General features: G+C 42.5%; 1 protein-coding gene across 6 annotated transcripts in view; it reads right to left on the reverse strand.

The window, feature by feature from the left end:
• Nucleotides 1-2733: 2733 nt before the first annotated feature.
• TMCC3 (transmembrane and coiled-coil domain family 3) overlaps nt 2734-16693 on the reverse strand; it is a 232097-nt gene continuing 218137 nt past the window's right edge. For all 6 annotated transcript variants that reach the window (XM_014571096.4, XM_006118308.5, XM_006118309.5 and 3 more), the window contains exons 2-4: nt 15729-16645; nt 14350-14485; nt 2734-11204 (exon numbers count right to left, since the gene is read on the reverse strand). In XM_014571096.4, coding sequence (XP_014426582.1) covers nt 10902-11204; nt 14350-14485; nt 15729-16645 — 1356 coding nt within the window. In that variant the 3' untranslated portion in view covers nt 2734-10901. The remainder of the gene's footprint in view (nt 11205-14349; nt 14486-15728; nt 16646-16693) is intronic.

Here is a 16693-nt window from a genome sequence, read left to right on the forward strand (position 1 = left end):
GAGCCTCCATCTGCTGGCCCCTCCTGCATGTCCTCCCAACCCAAAGTGTCCCCTCCGACCCCGGCCCGTCGCTACCGTGCACAGCTCTCAGTCCAGCTCCCCCTTGCCGTCTGTTGCTGCCATGCACGGCGTTTGCAGGTGAGCGGGGAGACACCTGGGCATGATGTGACGTGACGTCACGGCCCGGGACTTTAAAACTGCTCAGCGCCGCATTGCGCCATGCGGACTAGCTCTGGGTTCGGAGTCCGGGCATTTCTGGGGCCCGAGCACAGACTCCAGCCCCGCAAGGTGGAAGGCAGAAGGTAGGGTAGAGTAGGGGAAGGGATGGGAGAGGAAGGGAAGGGGGAAAACTAGGGGGAGAGGAAGAGGCTTGTGCAGAGGGGGAGGGGTGGGAGAGGAAGGGGCTTGTGCGAAGGGGAAGGGATGGGAGAGAAAGGGGCTTGTGGGGAGCGGGAGGGGGAAGAAAAGGGAAGGGGTGGGAAAGGAAGGGGTTTGTGGGGAGGGGGAGGGAAAGGGGGAAAATAGGGGAAGGGATGAGAGAGGAAGGGGCTTGTGTGAAGGGGAAGGGGTGGGAAAGGAAGGGGCTTGTGCGGAGGGGGAAGAGAGGGAAGAGGAAAGGGCTTGTGCGGAGGGGGAGGGGGAAGGTACCAAGGGGTAGGGTGGAGGAGAAACAAATGCCAGGGGTCCAAGAGCAGACAATGAGGAAAAGGGCAGGAGAGGAAGTGTCAGTGGGAGGGGGGACGGGGTGAAGCCGGGAGAGGAAAGAGTAAGGGCATTGGGGGCTAGAGGAGGGAGGGGGAAGGTGCTAGGAGAAGGCTTGACAGAAGGAGTGGGCATGAGAAAGGTGGGGATGGAGCAAGTCATGAGTGAGGGCAAAGGAGTAGGAGAGGAATGGGGGCAGAGAGTGGTGAGGGGATGGGCATCAGGGAAAAAGAGGGCAAAGGGGGCAGGGGCAGTAAGGGAAGTTTCAGATGCCAGGAGATTTTGGGGGTGAAGCAGAAGGACAGACACCTGAAGAGGAGGGACCAGCACCACAGGAGAGAGGCAGGGCAAGTGTGTAGAGGGGGGTGTTAGAAGAGGGGATGAGGAGGGGTAGCTCACATGATCAGAGTGGGGCTACTGGAGGAGTGGGCACAGGGGGGAGAGAAGGGCTGGTGGAAGGGGGCAGGTCTCAGGAAGGCTGAGGGCAGTGAGAAGGGCAGGAGTCAGGACAGCAGAGGAGGATGAGGAGTTGGGGGCAGCAGACACTAGGGGAGCCGATGGAGCAAGGGGAGGAGACATGGCAGCAGAGAGAAAAGGTAAAGGTTTATAAAATATTTCTTAATAACTTGGGTGCCACAGTGGCACATCCAAACAAGCCACATGAACTCAGTACTGGTGCACAACACAAAATTCATTCTGTTCATGGGAGGAAACTCTTAGGCTATGTCTGTAGTGGCAGCTTCTAGCACAAGAACATCTTGCACAAGGGTTCTTGTGCAAGAAGTCTTGCATAAAAACATATCCACACTGTCATGTGCGAGCTGTGCTTTTGCACAAGAGCATCCATGGCAGTGTGGACGCTCTCTTGCGCAATAAAGTTCCAATGGCCATTTTAGCCATAGGGGTTTCTTGCGCAAGAAATCCCTGCTGACCATCCATACTGCCCTCTTGCGCAAGAGAGCTTACACCTGTTAGAAAAGAGCATAGCTCTTGTGCAAGACACCCTCTCTTACCATGCCATACTGTAAATTTCCTTGTGCAAAAGCAGGCGGGCAGTGTGGATGCTCTGTGGGTTCTTGTGCAAGAACGGCTGTACTTGTGCAAGAAGCCGCGAGTGTAGACATAGCCTTAGAGGGAACACTTCCCCCAGCCTCTCTGCCCCTGAGTTAATGTCACACACATTGGGTTAAAGCAATTGCAGGATAGTTGCATGAGGGGGGTTTGGTGGGGGCCAAACTATTCCCTGTTGGTAGGAGGGTGGGAAAAGTCCTTTGATAGGGGTGACATGACACCTTTTACTTCTGGTCATGTGGCCATCTTGCCCTGAGCATGTTACCTCCAGAGGCCTGGGTTAACGGGGGTCAGGAGGGGTGGCTAATGGGGCACCACCAAATATTATACAAACCTGCCGCCCCTGGGCTTGATGTGGTCGCAGAGCAAAATGGCCTTCCAATACCACTTGTGTCTATACTATATGTGGTCTGGGTATATATGTCTTTAGTCCCGAAGGCTGTCACTTTTAATTTTAAAAAAAGCTCATAAAAGGTGTTAGAGGAGTTATCCTTTATATGAACATTCATTCTAAGAATAAATGCTCAACAGTAGTAATAGTTTGAGATGTGCCTAAGCCTCTTTTCTGACACTAGAACAAAAACAAACTAACCTTCAAGTTTCTATTTCAATTGTCCATAAGTCACAAATTACTCCAAACACTCCATAAAATTAAACCAAATCATTATATCTCTCTCTGACGTTCACAAATGCATCTGGAAAGGTATAGTGATGCTTTCTCCTCTGACCTTTACACCACTGCAAAGGCATAGATGTAAATAGCATCTAAGACCTAAAATTTCTGACAAAATCCCCACAGGGTATAGTACTCAAAATCAACATCTGAATGGCTGTCATCTTCATTTTAAAACTGGAGAATGCTCTCCATTAAGAAATTTAATTATGGACAGAGAACACTACAGTGAGGTGGATTTAACTAATCAGATGATAATTTTAAGAAAACAAACTTTTAAAAGCAAATTAAATTTAAATATTTTATTTTTAAAAATGTTAAATGGCACCTTTGAGCAGTCATGACCACAGCAGGAAATATACAAAACCACTACAAACATTAATAGATGCATTTTTTACACAGTGCTGCACAAAATGAAAGTGATACGAGATACAGGTTACATGCTGACAAATTTTCAGTCAATAAAAACAGACAGCTTTCAATACACTTCAGTACTGCTTGTCATTATCTTACCAAAAAAGGTGGGGGATAATTTTGTGGAAAGAGCTTTCTACCAACAGTACAACTTAATACATATGCAATAAATCAAATTTACAAAACAATTCAATCAAATCCCCATGCAATCTGTATGTACATTGTCTTTTAATTTCTTAGAAAACAGATGACTGGATTTTATAGTGCTTCTTGTTCTTCAAGGGTGATTGGGCAGTTAATTTAATTCCAAAATTTTCTTTAGATCCTTAATTTTAATGTAAACATTTCATTTTTAATGTAACTGAATTCTGCTTCACTACTTCATTCTGTTGGCATTGAAATTTCATTTAAAATCCTATGCCTACAGTACTATAATTCAAGTTTTAAATGTGAATATATATGTGTTTTTCTGGAAGAAGCTATAAAACTGTCTTATTAAAAGCATCAATATAAAATCAAGATGCGTAAGCCTCAGAGCATAAGTCTTTCTGAAAAGGGACTTAGTGTAAAATTTTTCAAAAGCGCCTATGTGATTCTGGATCATCTCTGCATTCTGAGCTTGTTTTGCAATTTTTTTAATTTATAGATTTCATAGATTATAAGGCCAGAAGGGACCACTGTGATCAACAAGTCCAGGGGTTCTTCATCTTCATTTCACCACACTCTCCTTCTGACAACAAAAATTACTATACAACCCCAGGAAGACAGACTGAAGTCTGAGTCTGCCTGATTCCCACTGCCCCAGATGGGAAGCCAAAGCCCAATGCTGAACCCACACACCTGGTCTTATAACCTCTGCTAGATTGAAGTAACTTATTTTATCAAATCTCTGTTCTCCATGTAGGCATTTATGCAAAGATGCTGAAAGGTATTTAAGCGCCTAACTCATTGAAATCAGTGGAAACTTAGTGTGCGTCTACACTGCACCACAACTCGAAATAAGATACGCAATCTGAGCTACACAAATTGTGTATTGTATTTCGATGCTATTTCAAAGTAGCTTATTTCATCATTTGGTGCTGTCTGCACAGCACCAAATTTCGAAATAAAGGGCTATTCCGAAACATCCCTTACTCGTAGAATGAGGTTTACAAGGATGTTGGAATAGCAAGCCTAAAATAATGGGCTTGCTGTGAAGATGCAGGATAGCTATTTTGGGATACTCTGGTATCCCAAAATAGCATTGCAGTTTAGAAACAGCCTTAGGCACTGTAGCATTTTGTACTTGCTAGCGTTTCCTGTCTCCTCAGCAACACAGGCTACCGCGAGCATATCATATCTATCCTTAAGTTCAAGGTCTCAGTCCTTATCTTCAAAGTCTTCCGTGGGATGGGCTCAAAGACCATTTAATGCTCCAGGACAAAAAACAAGTGTCAACAATTCACTCCTCTGGCACAATGCAACTTTCAACAATAAAAGAGTAAAGATTGTGCAGGAGACAGAACCTTCTCTAGGGATAAGCCGAGTCTGGACTGCATTTCCCCAGGAACTACCTATATCACAAACCATCACTGTCTACTCCAAGTGCAAGGTATATTTTTTTGATCTTCTCAAAATTCTGAACACATAGCAAAAGGTGTATATATAACAAACACACGCACACACACAACAAGACAACTCCATACTCCATACTCTTTTTCCTCTGCAAGGAGGACGAGAGAACAAACAATACATGACAGATGTGTAGTCATGTTGCTTAATTCACTATTGGAAGGTGCCTCTGCTGTCATGGTGATGTGTGTCATTGGAAAAACATATAGGCGGTGTCTAGACTGGCCAGTTTTTCCAGAAAATCAGATGCTTTTCCAGAAAACTTGCCAGCTGTCTACACTGGCCGCTTGAATTTCCGCAAAAGCACTGACTTCCTACTGTAAGAAATCAGTGCTTCTTTCTTGCGGAAATACTATTCTGCTCCCATTCAGGCAAAAGTCCCTTTTGTGCAAAGCTTTTGCGCAAAAGGGCCAGTGTAGACAGCTCAGATTTGCTTTCCGCAAAAAAGCCCCGATCGCAAAAATGGCGATCGAGGCTTTTTTGTGGAAAAGCACATCTAGATTGGCACAGATGCTTTTCCGCAAAAAGTGCTTCCGGAAAATCATGCCAATCTAGACGCAGCCACTTAGAATAGAATATGAGCCTAAATAAATTAAGGATCTGAATCTTGTAGACTGGCCAATTCAACACCTAATGTTCTCTTTGGTAAGCTAAACAAATTCAGTTCCTTGACCCAGTAGAAGGCATATTTTCTAACACTTAAATAATTTTCAATGTCTTTGAGAACTCTCTCCAATTTATCAACATCCTTCTTGAAATGTTGACAGCAGAACTGGTCACAGCATTCCAGTAGTGGTCATACTACTTAATGTTAGGCATTTTGATACTAAATGAGCAGTAATCACATTTAATAGCTATTTATGAAAAGCCAGAACTAGTATAACTGGAGCTTAATAAGGCAAGCAGCACCTCTGGGTTACATTAAATGAAAAGTCTGAAGTTATACTATAAGACAGAAAGAACAGGAAGAAATTGAACAGGATAGTAATAAGTAATATCAGTGTCTTTTGGCAGTAGTGGAACTAAATCTATGTGGGCATCTTTCAACATGTTTGTATTGTAAGCTCTAGAGCAGTGGTCACCAACCAGTAGATCGGGATCTACTGTTAGATCTTGGAGCTTCTGACAGGTGATCCTGACTGATTTGGCCAAGAGGCTATCGAGTGCCGGCACTTCAGCTGCTCCTCCCCCTGCTGCTGCACATCTTCTACCCTTTTGCCTTGGAGCTGCCTCACCCCACCCCTGGGAGCCTCTTGCTTTCTGTGCAGGGCAGCGCGAAGACGGACACTAATGTCAAGGTGCCCCCTCTCCCGCTCTATATCCTATCTCCACAGAGCAGAGTGGGAGGCGGGAGCACAACAGGACTTGTGATGGAGTTTGTTGGCTGCCTTTGGGAGTGGTGCAGGGCCAGGGCAGGGGTGAGCCTGCCTTAGCCCCACTGCATCACCACCTAGGAGCCACTTGAGGTAAGCAGTGCCTAGTTGGAGCCCACATCCTGAAACCCTACCCCAGTCATGAATCCCCTCCTGTACCCCAAATCCCTGCCCTAGCCCTGAGCACCTTGCACCCAAACACCCTCCCAAGAGCCTGCAGCTAGAACCCCCTCCAACACCCCAACTGCCTGCCCTAAGCTCAGCTCCGAGCCCCTCACACACTCCAAATCCCTTAATCCAAGACCTGAGCCTGCACCCCAACCTGCTGCCCCTGCCTGGTGAAAGTGAGAGACGATGGGTGAGGGAGGGAGGATGGACTGGGCAGGGGAAGGGCCTTGGAGAAGGGGCACAAAGGATGCAGGGCCAGGGTATTTAGATTGGAGGTAGATCTTGGATTGCACTTAAATTGAAAAAGTGATCTCATACTTAAAAAGGTTGGAGACCACTTCTCTAGAGAAACCTCTTGATTTGGATCTATGGACTGAAATTAAAAAGTTAGCTAACAGTAAGGTAACTGTCATTGGAAATTAACTCTCCGGGAATCAGCAGGTATGGATTCTATCATCAAACACTTGGGGGACTTTCAAAGATGTGACTGTCTCTCAAGCAGTTAAGATGCTAAACAAAGAGTAGGGATATTAGACTCAGTTCCAACCAATTATGACTAAAGATCTTGAGATTGGAAATACACTTGGCAAGAATGAATTCATAATATAATGAAGTGGTTCTCTGACTGCCAGCCAGAATCAGCCATATAAAAGAACTGAACATATTTTGGGAGAGGGAGTTTCAAAGAACATGGAACACATTTAAGGGGATTGAGCACAATAAGCATATTAAAAGCTATCTTCTGCTTTCTTAATGCAAGTTAGGCACCCTGGCTTAGCACAGATAAGGGTACTAAGGGAGAAATTTTTTTTTTGGAAGAGTTGGGAAAATGAAGATTAGGTTCCGCGAGTAGCATAGGACATATGCAAATTACCGAAGCAAAAATGATAAAAAATGGTACCTTAAAGCATTTTGAATTACATTTCAAGAATTATATTAAAATGGAATGAGAGGGAAATATTACAATACAACTACCACGGCAAGGGAAAGAGGGAAAAGAAAAGGGGAAAAGATGGGGATATTTGACAGACGAGAGATCCATAAAGAATCGGCAATTCTCATGGTGCAAGATCTTGAAATTGGTATTGCTTGGGACAGCCTCCCTTTGGAATATTGGTACGGTTTTAGACAGAGCTCACAAGGAAACCTAAAAAGTTGAAGTGGCAGATTGACACACTGATTAAGACTATATTAACTTGCACTGAGAAACTTTAGACATGTGTGGTGATTTTCAAAATGTATTTTAGTTTCGATGCAAAGCCAATATGGAAATGTCCTGCCTTTGTTATGCAAGGCCTTACAATTTCTGGTTTGGAGTAAGTCAGATTTACCAGCTAAGTGTAAAACAGTTCCTTTGACCATTACATTTTCATTTTACATAGAGATTGCTAGTAGGTAGTATAATGAGTTACCATACTCCACCCCTGGATAGATACCTTTGTATTCCCAAGTCATGTTTGTAACAGATGTTTCTGCATATGATTGAGAGACTGACTTATTTTACAGAGATGAGGAGGTCTAATTTTTTATTTCCTGATCCTGGAAACTGTCAGAAACAGATCAGACAGAATGGGTTACAAATTCAAGATTTCTACACTGGAATCAGCAAGGTTAAATTAATAAATAAAACCAAATTATGCTAAAACAAACCACTGTATTTTCCTGCGTGCAGTAAAGCTACTGACAAGTAGCATCCATATCACATATATGTAGACATTTGTAAGCCATTTAACAAAAGTACTATATCAGTGCTTGATTTTTCTACATTCCAGTCTGAAATGCAGGTGTGTATGTTCACTATAAAAGCGGAACATGGAGAATACAGAAAGGGTAGCAATGGATTACAATAAAGAGAAGTCACTAGTAGGGATGTAATAATGTAGTTGATTAAATGATTAACCGAGAAGCAAAACTTATCTACTACATGCACTCCCCACTAGTACATTTTTTAGAGGGCTGGCCAGCAGCCTGGCTCACTCCCTGCTCATGATGGGTCCAGTGAGTTATACCGCTGCAGCTCTGTAGTAAAAGTCTTTTAGGTGCTGATGGTCTGCCTGCCCACCCGGCTCCTAAAATACTTTTACTCTAGAGCTGCAGGGGTGGGGATAGCTCCCAGGATCCAACACAAGCTGAGACAGAGTTCTTGCAATGCTAATCCTTATCAATTAATCATGTAGTGGACAAAATTTTTGTTGACTACACGAGTAACGAATTAGACGCTTAAATCCCTAGTCACTAGCATATTCTCTCAATAGTTAAGTACTGGGGCCATCCCCTCGATATTTTAGCACCATCCCCTAAATATTAATCTTTAAAAACAAAGTTGTAAATTGGTAAGACAAACTTATATCAGGGGAATGGGTTATAAAATAGTTGATAGATTTTAATACAAAAGATAAAGAATTCTGAATCTAGTTCTTTAGCCAGAAGTTATATTTTAAAGTACTGACAACAAAAGAACTTAACATTCATGTTAGCTATAATGAAAATGGGAATTTATTGTTTAACTGCAAGAAAGGCCAAAAAGGTTCTCAAGCTGCATCAAAAGGGTATACAAACAAAAACAAAGGAAATCCTCTGTTAGGATGTACAAATCCTGGAGTAAATCCAGAAAGGAGCAGCAATATGTTTTCAAAGTTATGGAGGGGACTTCACTATGAAGATATGTTTAATTTCTTCAACTGATACAGTTTGTAATCTCCTCAGCCTATCAACTAGATAGATGAGGTAGCTATGAGTGGGTGGACTGAAAAGGGAATGAAACTGTAATGCAATGTATACATACAATATCTAAACAGGGATAATAAAATTTGGGAATAAGAATCTCATTCAATTAAAGAGCAACAGGAACACACAAGGACCTGCCTGCAAAGTTAAAAACAAAGAGTGAAGATTAGGTGTAACACTGATTGTTTTTCCTCTCAGAAGAGTCATCAGAGTTTGGAATTCTTTGCTTTCAGAGTCAGGAGCAATATCCCATTTATTAGAAATCAAGGAAAAGAGGAATAATTACTTTGAGAATAAAATCATTTGGATGACTATATGGCAATTCTTGCTTACATATACAGGGTTAAACTTACTATTAAGTTTGAGGTATGGAAGGTCATGCCACTAACAGCAAGATTTTATTTTATTTTCCTCCATCCTCCTCTGGAAAGATTGAGTAGGGTACAGTTACCATGAAGTGGGTATGTCCTATCTGATTAATTTCCTCTGCCTGCAGCAAGTCAAGTATCACGATCAATCGTCCATGCGTCTGTATTCAATAAACATTGCACTTATCAGAATTTGACTTTTTTAAATTTAGTTTTCTAGCATCTCAGTTCTATCACTATGTACAGAATTAGCCATGCTCTTTGTTCAGCCAAGAAACCACAGCAATTATCATTCGCAATTCATATTATAGTAAAGAAATGACAAAGCGTTTTTTCCCTTCTCTGTAAAAGAATTTCTAAAGACTTCCATACACATTATTTCACTTGATTAGAATTCAGGCATTACTAGTCCTGCAACCAAAGTAACAATAATGCTATCATGACAATATACATTAAAAGCAAATATCACTAAATATTAAATTAAATAACCAGACAAATGTCATTTTTGATACATAAGAGTGAAGGAGGGTCCTGATATTTTATTTAATATATTATATTACATCATATCTGGTTATCCAGACAACAAAGGATTTCAAGGAAAACATTTTGTAGTTTCTAGATCAGGCAAAATAAATTAAATTTACAAAAATCTGTTTCACAGTGGCATTACTGTCTGATGTCTAACACACTGTTCTCAGGAATGTCTCTCAAAACACGTCACAAGTTAGTTCTAACATGTAAAGTTTCATTCTTTCCCAACCCTCCTGACCTAGTGATTCACATCCGCTGTAGAACTCTAAATGAAAAAAAAAAAAAAAAGCCTCACAGCATCCAATTTCCTTCGGTATTACTATTCCTACCTCAAATTGGGGCCTAGTGTTATCTATTTCACATTCACTAGAGAGTTCTTCTGACTTAAAAATGTAAACAACTGTCTATGGGCTCTCCCTTTGCAATCTGCAAAGCTTGAAGTATGACCAGAAGAGGTATACTGAAGTCAACATGGTGGCATCAGCACTGGTTACTCGTTTGTTTATCCTAAGATGTCCTTGTGGTCTTATAAATTCATCATATTTGGAGGCCTGTAATTACATTTATATATTTCCTGAACATCATCCAGAGTAGCTCTAGAAAATAATATGTACTAATCTGAATCACAAGTTACACTAGTCATATGAAACTGTTGGGAAAGTATAATATTTAAAAAATAATCTGTCTGAGTAAGGGCCTACTGGCAGAAATATCATAAAATGGTACTGGATTGTAATTAAGCACCTTCTCAATTTCTAATTCACAGGTGTTAAATCATCTAGCATTAGGAAATACTACTATTGTAAACTAGAGAACAGCTATCTATTCTGGTTCATATGGGAACCCAGACAACTGAATTAATCTAAAATGACGGTGCAAGTGTATGCTTATTATAATGCACTCCCACCATTCTGCCTCACTTTAGTTAATGACAACACACTTCAGGTTTCCTACATCACCAGTAGCATGATGTCTTGTGAATGTGCTGGTTTGTAAAGTGGAAAGCTGATAAGATTTAAGGCAAAAGATTTACTTAAGTGAGCAGTTCACAATTGATTTAGCTAATTATTTACTGTGTAACTGAATAGGTAAATAACTGCCATGGCGTATAAATTACAAGTATTTACACCTTAGCATTCAAGAGTTTTTATAGCCTTCATCCAATCTGCATGTTTAAATTTCAATTTTAAAAAATTTGGTACTTTGTACACACGCAACAACAACATTTCTTTAAAAAAAAATAAAACATCCAGACTAGTGGATTCATCTTGGTATAATCATCCTTTCTATGGCACAGATAATGTGATCCCAATTTTTACAAAATATTGCAAGTAGAGTCACCGCAAAAAAAGTGCAGATGATATGGAAACGGCTCCTCATCATAGGAGCTATAAACTTTGCAATGGTAGAGACGCACACTAAGATGACAGTCATGAAAGCCAAGATTACATTTATACATTTCCCTAGGAGTACTTTGGCATTAACCGTTTCTGATTGCAATGCTTGCTGTTCTTGCTGATGGAACTCTAGCTTAAAAACCCGAGTCTGGCAAGATTCCAAGGCTTCCTAGAGGCAAAAAAGGGAAATAAGAGTCAGCTACATTTCTACACAAAAACAAACAGTTTCCCATTCAGTTGCTGAGTATAATTTCTAAACTACTTAAAAAAGTATGTTGTGCACCAATGGCTAAAAAAAATTATTAAAAGTATTATCAAGCTTGACAATGCTATCATACGTGTATCATTGACATATTTTCCCGCTTGAGAAAAATAACATTCATGTTGTCTCCTGTTTTCTGAATGTACTGATGGGAGTAAAAGAACCGGGTAAAATGTTACTATAGTAACTTCACTGTGTCAAACCAGCACAAAAAAAGTTAGTTTCTTTGCATGCACCACTGAAAATGTTAGGGCACTGCTGACGTCCTGTGACACCAATCAAATCAATTGTGCAATATGGACCCATTAGGTTTACACTCCCATTCTGGTCTAAATTCAGTTTCATTCTCTTGAATGCCACCCATTGTATGTTGCAAGCACTGCTCTTAGAAGAGACTGTTCTGTCCCTCTATCACTGAGGGGCAATTAGTCCATGTTGCAAATGCATTGTGAGAATGCATGTCTCTGGAAAATGTAAAAGTCAAATCTGAACAATTTCCAAGTTAGCATTGCTTACAGCTATATCATTTAAATATCAAGATGTCAGTCCTCTATATTTTCTTGTAAGAAGTAAAATGCAGAAGTGTTAAGCTGTCTGAACATTACAGTAATTATAATTCACTTTCCAACTTCTTCTTTTGTACAATAAATCACAATTTCCAGTCTTCTGGGAAAAATGGATACCCAACCCCAGGCTTATCATTAATCTGCATTCAAGACATAGCTACCTACACTTTTCAATTACCATTTTATTCTTTCTGTAGATGGAACTCTAGTTTATATTTTGAAATTAAGTTTCCCATCTTTTATTGACTTGGTCTTTTTTCATGTTTCTTTTGCTCTAGACCTGCATGTATAAATCTAGCTTTTTGTTAAAAGGTCAACTAAAAATGCTATTTAAATAAAAACAATCCCCCAATTATTAGCCCATCATATGTGCAGATTTAAGTGACAACAAATGCATAATTTCCAAAACAAATCCGTTTAAAATCTTCTATTTCTTTAACGTGTTTAGTTGACTATGGTAAAGTTTGTTATCACTAAACACAAAGTGGTACAAGGAACACAGTTTCTTTTCACTGCTTCAGGAGTGAGTTAAGTATACAACTCTTGAAGAAAAAGCAGAGGGACCAAAAGGTTTGGATACTTTAAGATGAACTGAGAAGTTTTTAACCTATGCTCTGGTGTCCCTGGTCTGCTGGGCTTTGCTCCCGGGCAAACGAGCAAAGCCGCCCAGGCGGCGGCTTTGCTCGGGTGTCCCTGGTCTGCTGGGAGGGGTCCAGCGGCTTTGCTGGATGCCCCCAGCAGACCAGGGGGACAGGAGCAAAGCCGTGGAGCATGCCCGCAGCGGGCGTGCTCCGCGGCTTTGCTCCCCGTCTCCCTGCAGACCAGGGAGACGGAGAGCAAAGCCGCGGAGCACGCCCGCAGCAGGACAGCTCAAGCGTGCCCGGGCTGTCCCGCTGCGGGCGTGCTCCGCAGCTTTGCTCCCCGTCTCCCTGGTCTGACCAGCAGACCAGAGAGATGGGGAGCAAAGCCGCGGAGCACGCCCGCAGCGGGACAGCCCAAGTGCGCCCGGGCTGTCCCGCTGCGGACGTGCTCCGCAGCTTTGCTCCCCGTCTCCCTGGTCTAACCAGCAGACCAGGGAGGATGGGGAGCAAAGCCTCGGAGCACGCCAGCAGTGGGACAGCCGCGGCGCGCCCGAGCTGTCCTGCTGCGGGCGTGCTCTGTGGCTTTGCTCCGCGTCTCCCAGGTCAGCAGACCAGGGAGACGGAGCAAAGCCGTGGAGGACTTGGGCGGTCCTGCCACCCCCGTCTCCCTGGTCTGCTGGGGGGGGGGGACGGACAGCTAGTGCCCTCCCCGCCCCCCCCAGCAGACCAGGCTTTTCTTGCCTACCCTGGGGTAGAGCAGCTGGGGGCTGCCGGGTTGGTCCCGCAGCGCCGCTCCAGACCAACCCAGGAGCACCCCAGCTGCTCTGCCCCAGGCCTCCTGATTCAGCCACTGCTGGTCAGTTTCAGCAGTGGCTGAATCAGGACGCCTGGGGCAGAGCAGCTGGGGTGCTGCTGGGTTGCTCCAGTAGCGCCGAGGAGCCGCGCTACTGGAGCAACCCAGCAGCACCCCAGCTGCTCTGCCCCAGGCGTCCCCAAGTCAGCTGCTGCTGAAACTGACCAGCGCTGACTACAGGAAGCCCGAGGCAGAGTTGCTCTGCCCCAGGCTTCCTGGAATCAGCCGCTGATCAGTTTCAGCAGCAGCTGACTTGTGGACGCCTGGGTTTCTTAAGTTGAATCTGTATGTAAGTCAGAACTGGCATCCAGATTCAGCTGCGGTTGAAACTGATCAGTTTCAGCAGCGGCTGACACCAGTTCCGACTTACATACAGATTCAACTTACAGTCCCTATCTTGTACGTAACCCGGGGACTGCCTGTATTAAGATTCCTTATTCCTCTAGTGATGATAGAGCAGTAGGTGTTAGACACCATTCAGAATCCACATGATTTTTTTTCAATCACATTATAAAACACTAGTAAGTAAAATCCTGGTCCTACTGACTTCAATGGGAATTCAGCTATTAACTTCAATGGGTCAAGGTTTCACTCTAGTTGGATCAATATGTGGGCCTAAATTCTTCATAATCCTTAAATATAAAATAGGGATGCACATAATGGTTAAAAAAGTAACCCTGCAATCAATTAAATTATCAGTTACACAGTTAAAGGTTGACCTGGGAAACTAGGGATGCAGAGGGGTACTATAGCACCCCCATGTTTTATGCGGGACCCACTGCTAACCTCCAGACCCACAGTTCCTGGCTGCCTGCTGGGTCCCTCCCAGCTACCTGCCAGTCTCTCCAGCCCCAGGATCCCTCCTGGCTACTGACACCAGGGCAGCTGTAGAGTCCTGGGCTCCAGTCAGCAGCAGGCGTTTAATAGTTAACCAAAACCGATAAGGCCGATGCTTATCAGTTGGACAGTTAACTATTTACATCCCTAATGCAAATGTTACTCTAAATTTTACAAAATTTCTGGGCTGCGTAACAAGCTGATTATAAAAATACCTGAACATCTCGTGACCGTTCACAGGCCTGATATGCCACTCTCTCCTCTATGCTGGCTAGCTCTTGCTTCAAGTTTGCAGTCTCGTGCTGATGAAGATCTGTAAGATCATTTAGCTGGTCTTCCAATCGTTCAGACCTTTTTCAGGAAAAAAGGAAGTCTGAGTTTAGCTCCTATACAAATGATGTTATGCCATGTTAGAATGCTTCTGTACTTCAAAGTAATCTTTCCTTGTACCTCATGTCACCAACATTTCGGTTTCTAACAGAGTATGGTGTGGGGGGTAGGGGGGGGAGGAGGAGGAGAGTGGAGTTCCCCAAGGACTTATTCAGCAGGTTGAAAGCTCTTTGAGAAATGTTCCTGATTGCTAGAATATCAGAACTATGGTTTGAAAGACTTAAGACATTTTAATACTGCAATACAAAAACAACTCCGTGAACAAGTGTATCCAATTTATGCTCTTTTTCCTTTCACGCCACAATTCAAATCTTGTATGGCGATTTCTACATATTTTCCCGATCATATAAACGAAACTGAAATAAATAGCTTTCTCTACACTTGGAGAACTGCAAAAGGAGATTTTAGTACGTATTGTGTGTGTCAGAATATTTTGTCTTAACACAGTAGGAAACTATATTGATCTCATTAACCAATACACTCATTGTTACAACTAAGATGACAAAAATTAAGGTGTCTTATGTTCCTTCTCTCCCCCCAAAAAAGAGTCACTAGTCACCTTCAAAAATTTTGGCTTTTGTCTGCTTTTAGTCTCTGGGATAAGGTATTGACACACTGCAGAACACAAATCACTCTCCACAGTGGATGATAAAGGGATTAATTACAAAGCAGCTGATGAGCCCACAAAGAAGCTATATTAAAGTATTTAACACCAAATCTCATTATAATTTGTTACACTGTGTCTTCAAACTTCACGGTCTCATACCAATGTGCCTGAAAACATTCACCATGCCAAACTGCAGGCTATGGCTCATTAAGAAGGAAATGCTGTCAACTGCAAAGCTCTGTTACATCAGAGGCCACTTATCAGGTTCCAAGTTACATTAAATCAGAAGCAGTCCATTGATGTGAGAGCACTGGTACCAACTGTCTGTAATATTCCCAATGTAATGACAGTGAAGTGTCAGATAACGAAGCTTTCTATGAAAGCCTTAGGCAACTGCACACAAGGGTCAGCTATTGGACTGCTAAGTATCATTGTTACAAATGTAATTTAGGTTAACAGAAGAAATCAAGAATTTTGGTAGCTGACAGTCATGACTGAACACAAGTTGACCTTTTAAAAATGCATATACCACATACTTTTTTATCTGGCTTTTGCACAGCTATAGGAACTTTTAAAAAGAACAGAAAAAGGAAATACCTGAATCTTTCCTCCTGCAATGTTTGAGAAATAAAACCATAGTCTCTTTTAAACTGTGCTTTTAGATTCTCTATGTCATCAGCTAATTGGGACTGTGTCTCCTTTATTTCTCTCAGTTCCTCCAAAATCATAGAAAGTTTTGCTTGGCTGTCCAGAGCATCTGTCCCACCAGGCCCAAATGAATGGTTCCCATTACTATCTGCAGAGCCAGATGTCCCACTTGAGCACTCATCATCACTAGCATATTTTGGTTTAGTCACAATAGTAGCACTGCCACCATAGGCCCGTGAACTAGTTTCAGGCCGAAATTCATCCAGGGTATTTTTCAGGTGAGAAATGTTGTCAGCACTACCAAATTTATTTCGAATCAAGTTTGCAAACTCTCTCGACTTGCTGAAAACAAACACTGGTGGTGTCAAGGAGACACCTGGCACACCCGATTTGCTGCTCTCAGTGCCTTGGCCAGTGGTACGAGATTTGCCATGGGCATCTTTTAAAGAGGGCTGGATATCCTTCAAGTTATCTTTTGATGTATCTTTGGAACTTCTGGAGGATCCATTTTGTTCAATGTCTTTGAGCTTTCGGTGATACTGTTCCAATTTCTTCTGCAGCTGGGCAATAGAGTGGGCAGACTTCTGGTTCTTCTTCTCAAAGACTTGTTTAATACGGCCAGCTTGCTGCTTGTCTGCACTGTTCACCAGTTTTAAATATTCAGCTACATTTCCATCACGGGCCGTTTGTTCAATTTTTATTTGTTCTGTAACTTTCAAAATTTTTTGTTTCAGGCCATCAGCGCTAAGTTTGACTTTGTGAAATTCTAAGATCCCATCAGGTACATCAAAGTTGAGGTTGGTGTCTGACCCCCCACGGCGAATGTTAAGTGGCAAGCTCAGAGTATTCATGTCATGTCTTTCCACCTGAAAAGAGATTAAAATTCAAATTGAAAACTGCTCGCTCTGTTTCAT

Source organism: Pelodiscus sinensis, chromosome 1, assembly GCF_052426305.1.
Source record: "Pelodiscus sinensis isolate ZL-2025 chromosome 1, ASM5242630v1, whole genome shotgun sequence".
In the NCBI taxonomy this organism is placed as follows: domain Eukaryota; kingdom Metazoa; phylum Chordata; order Testudines; family Trionychidae; genus Pelodiscus; species Pelodiscus sinensis.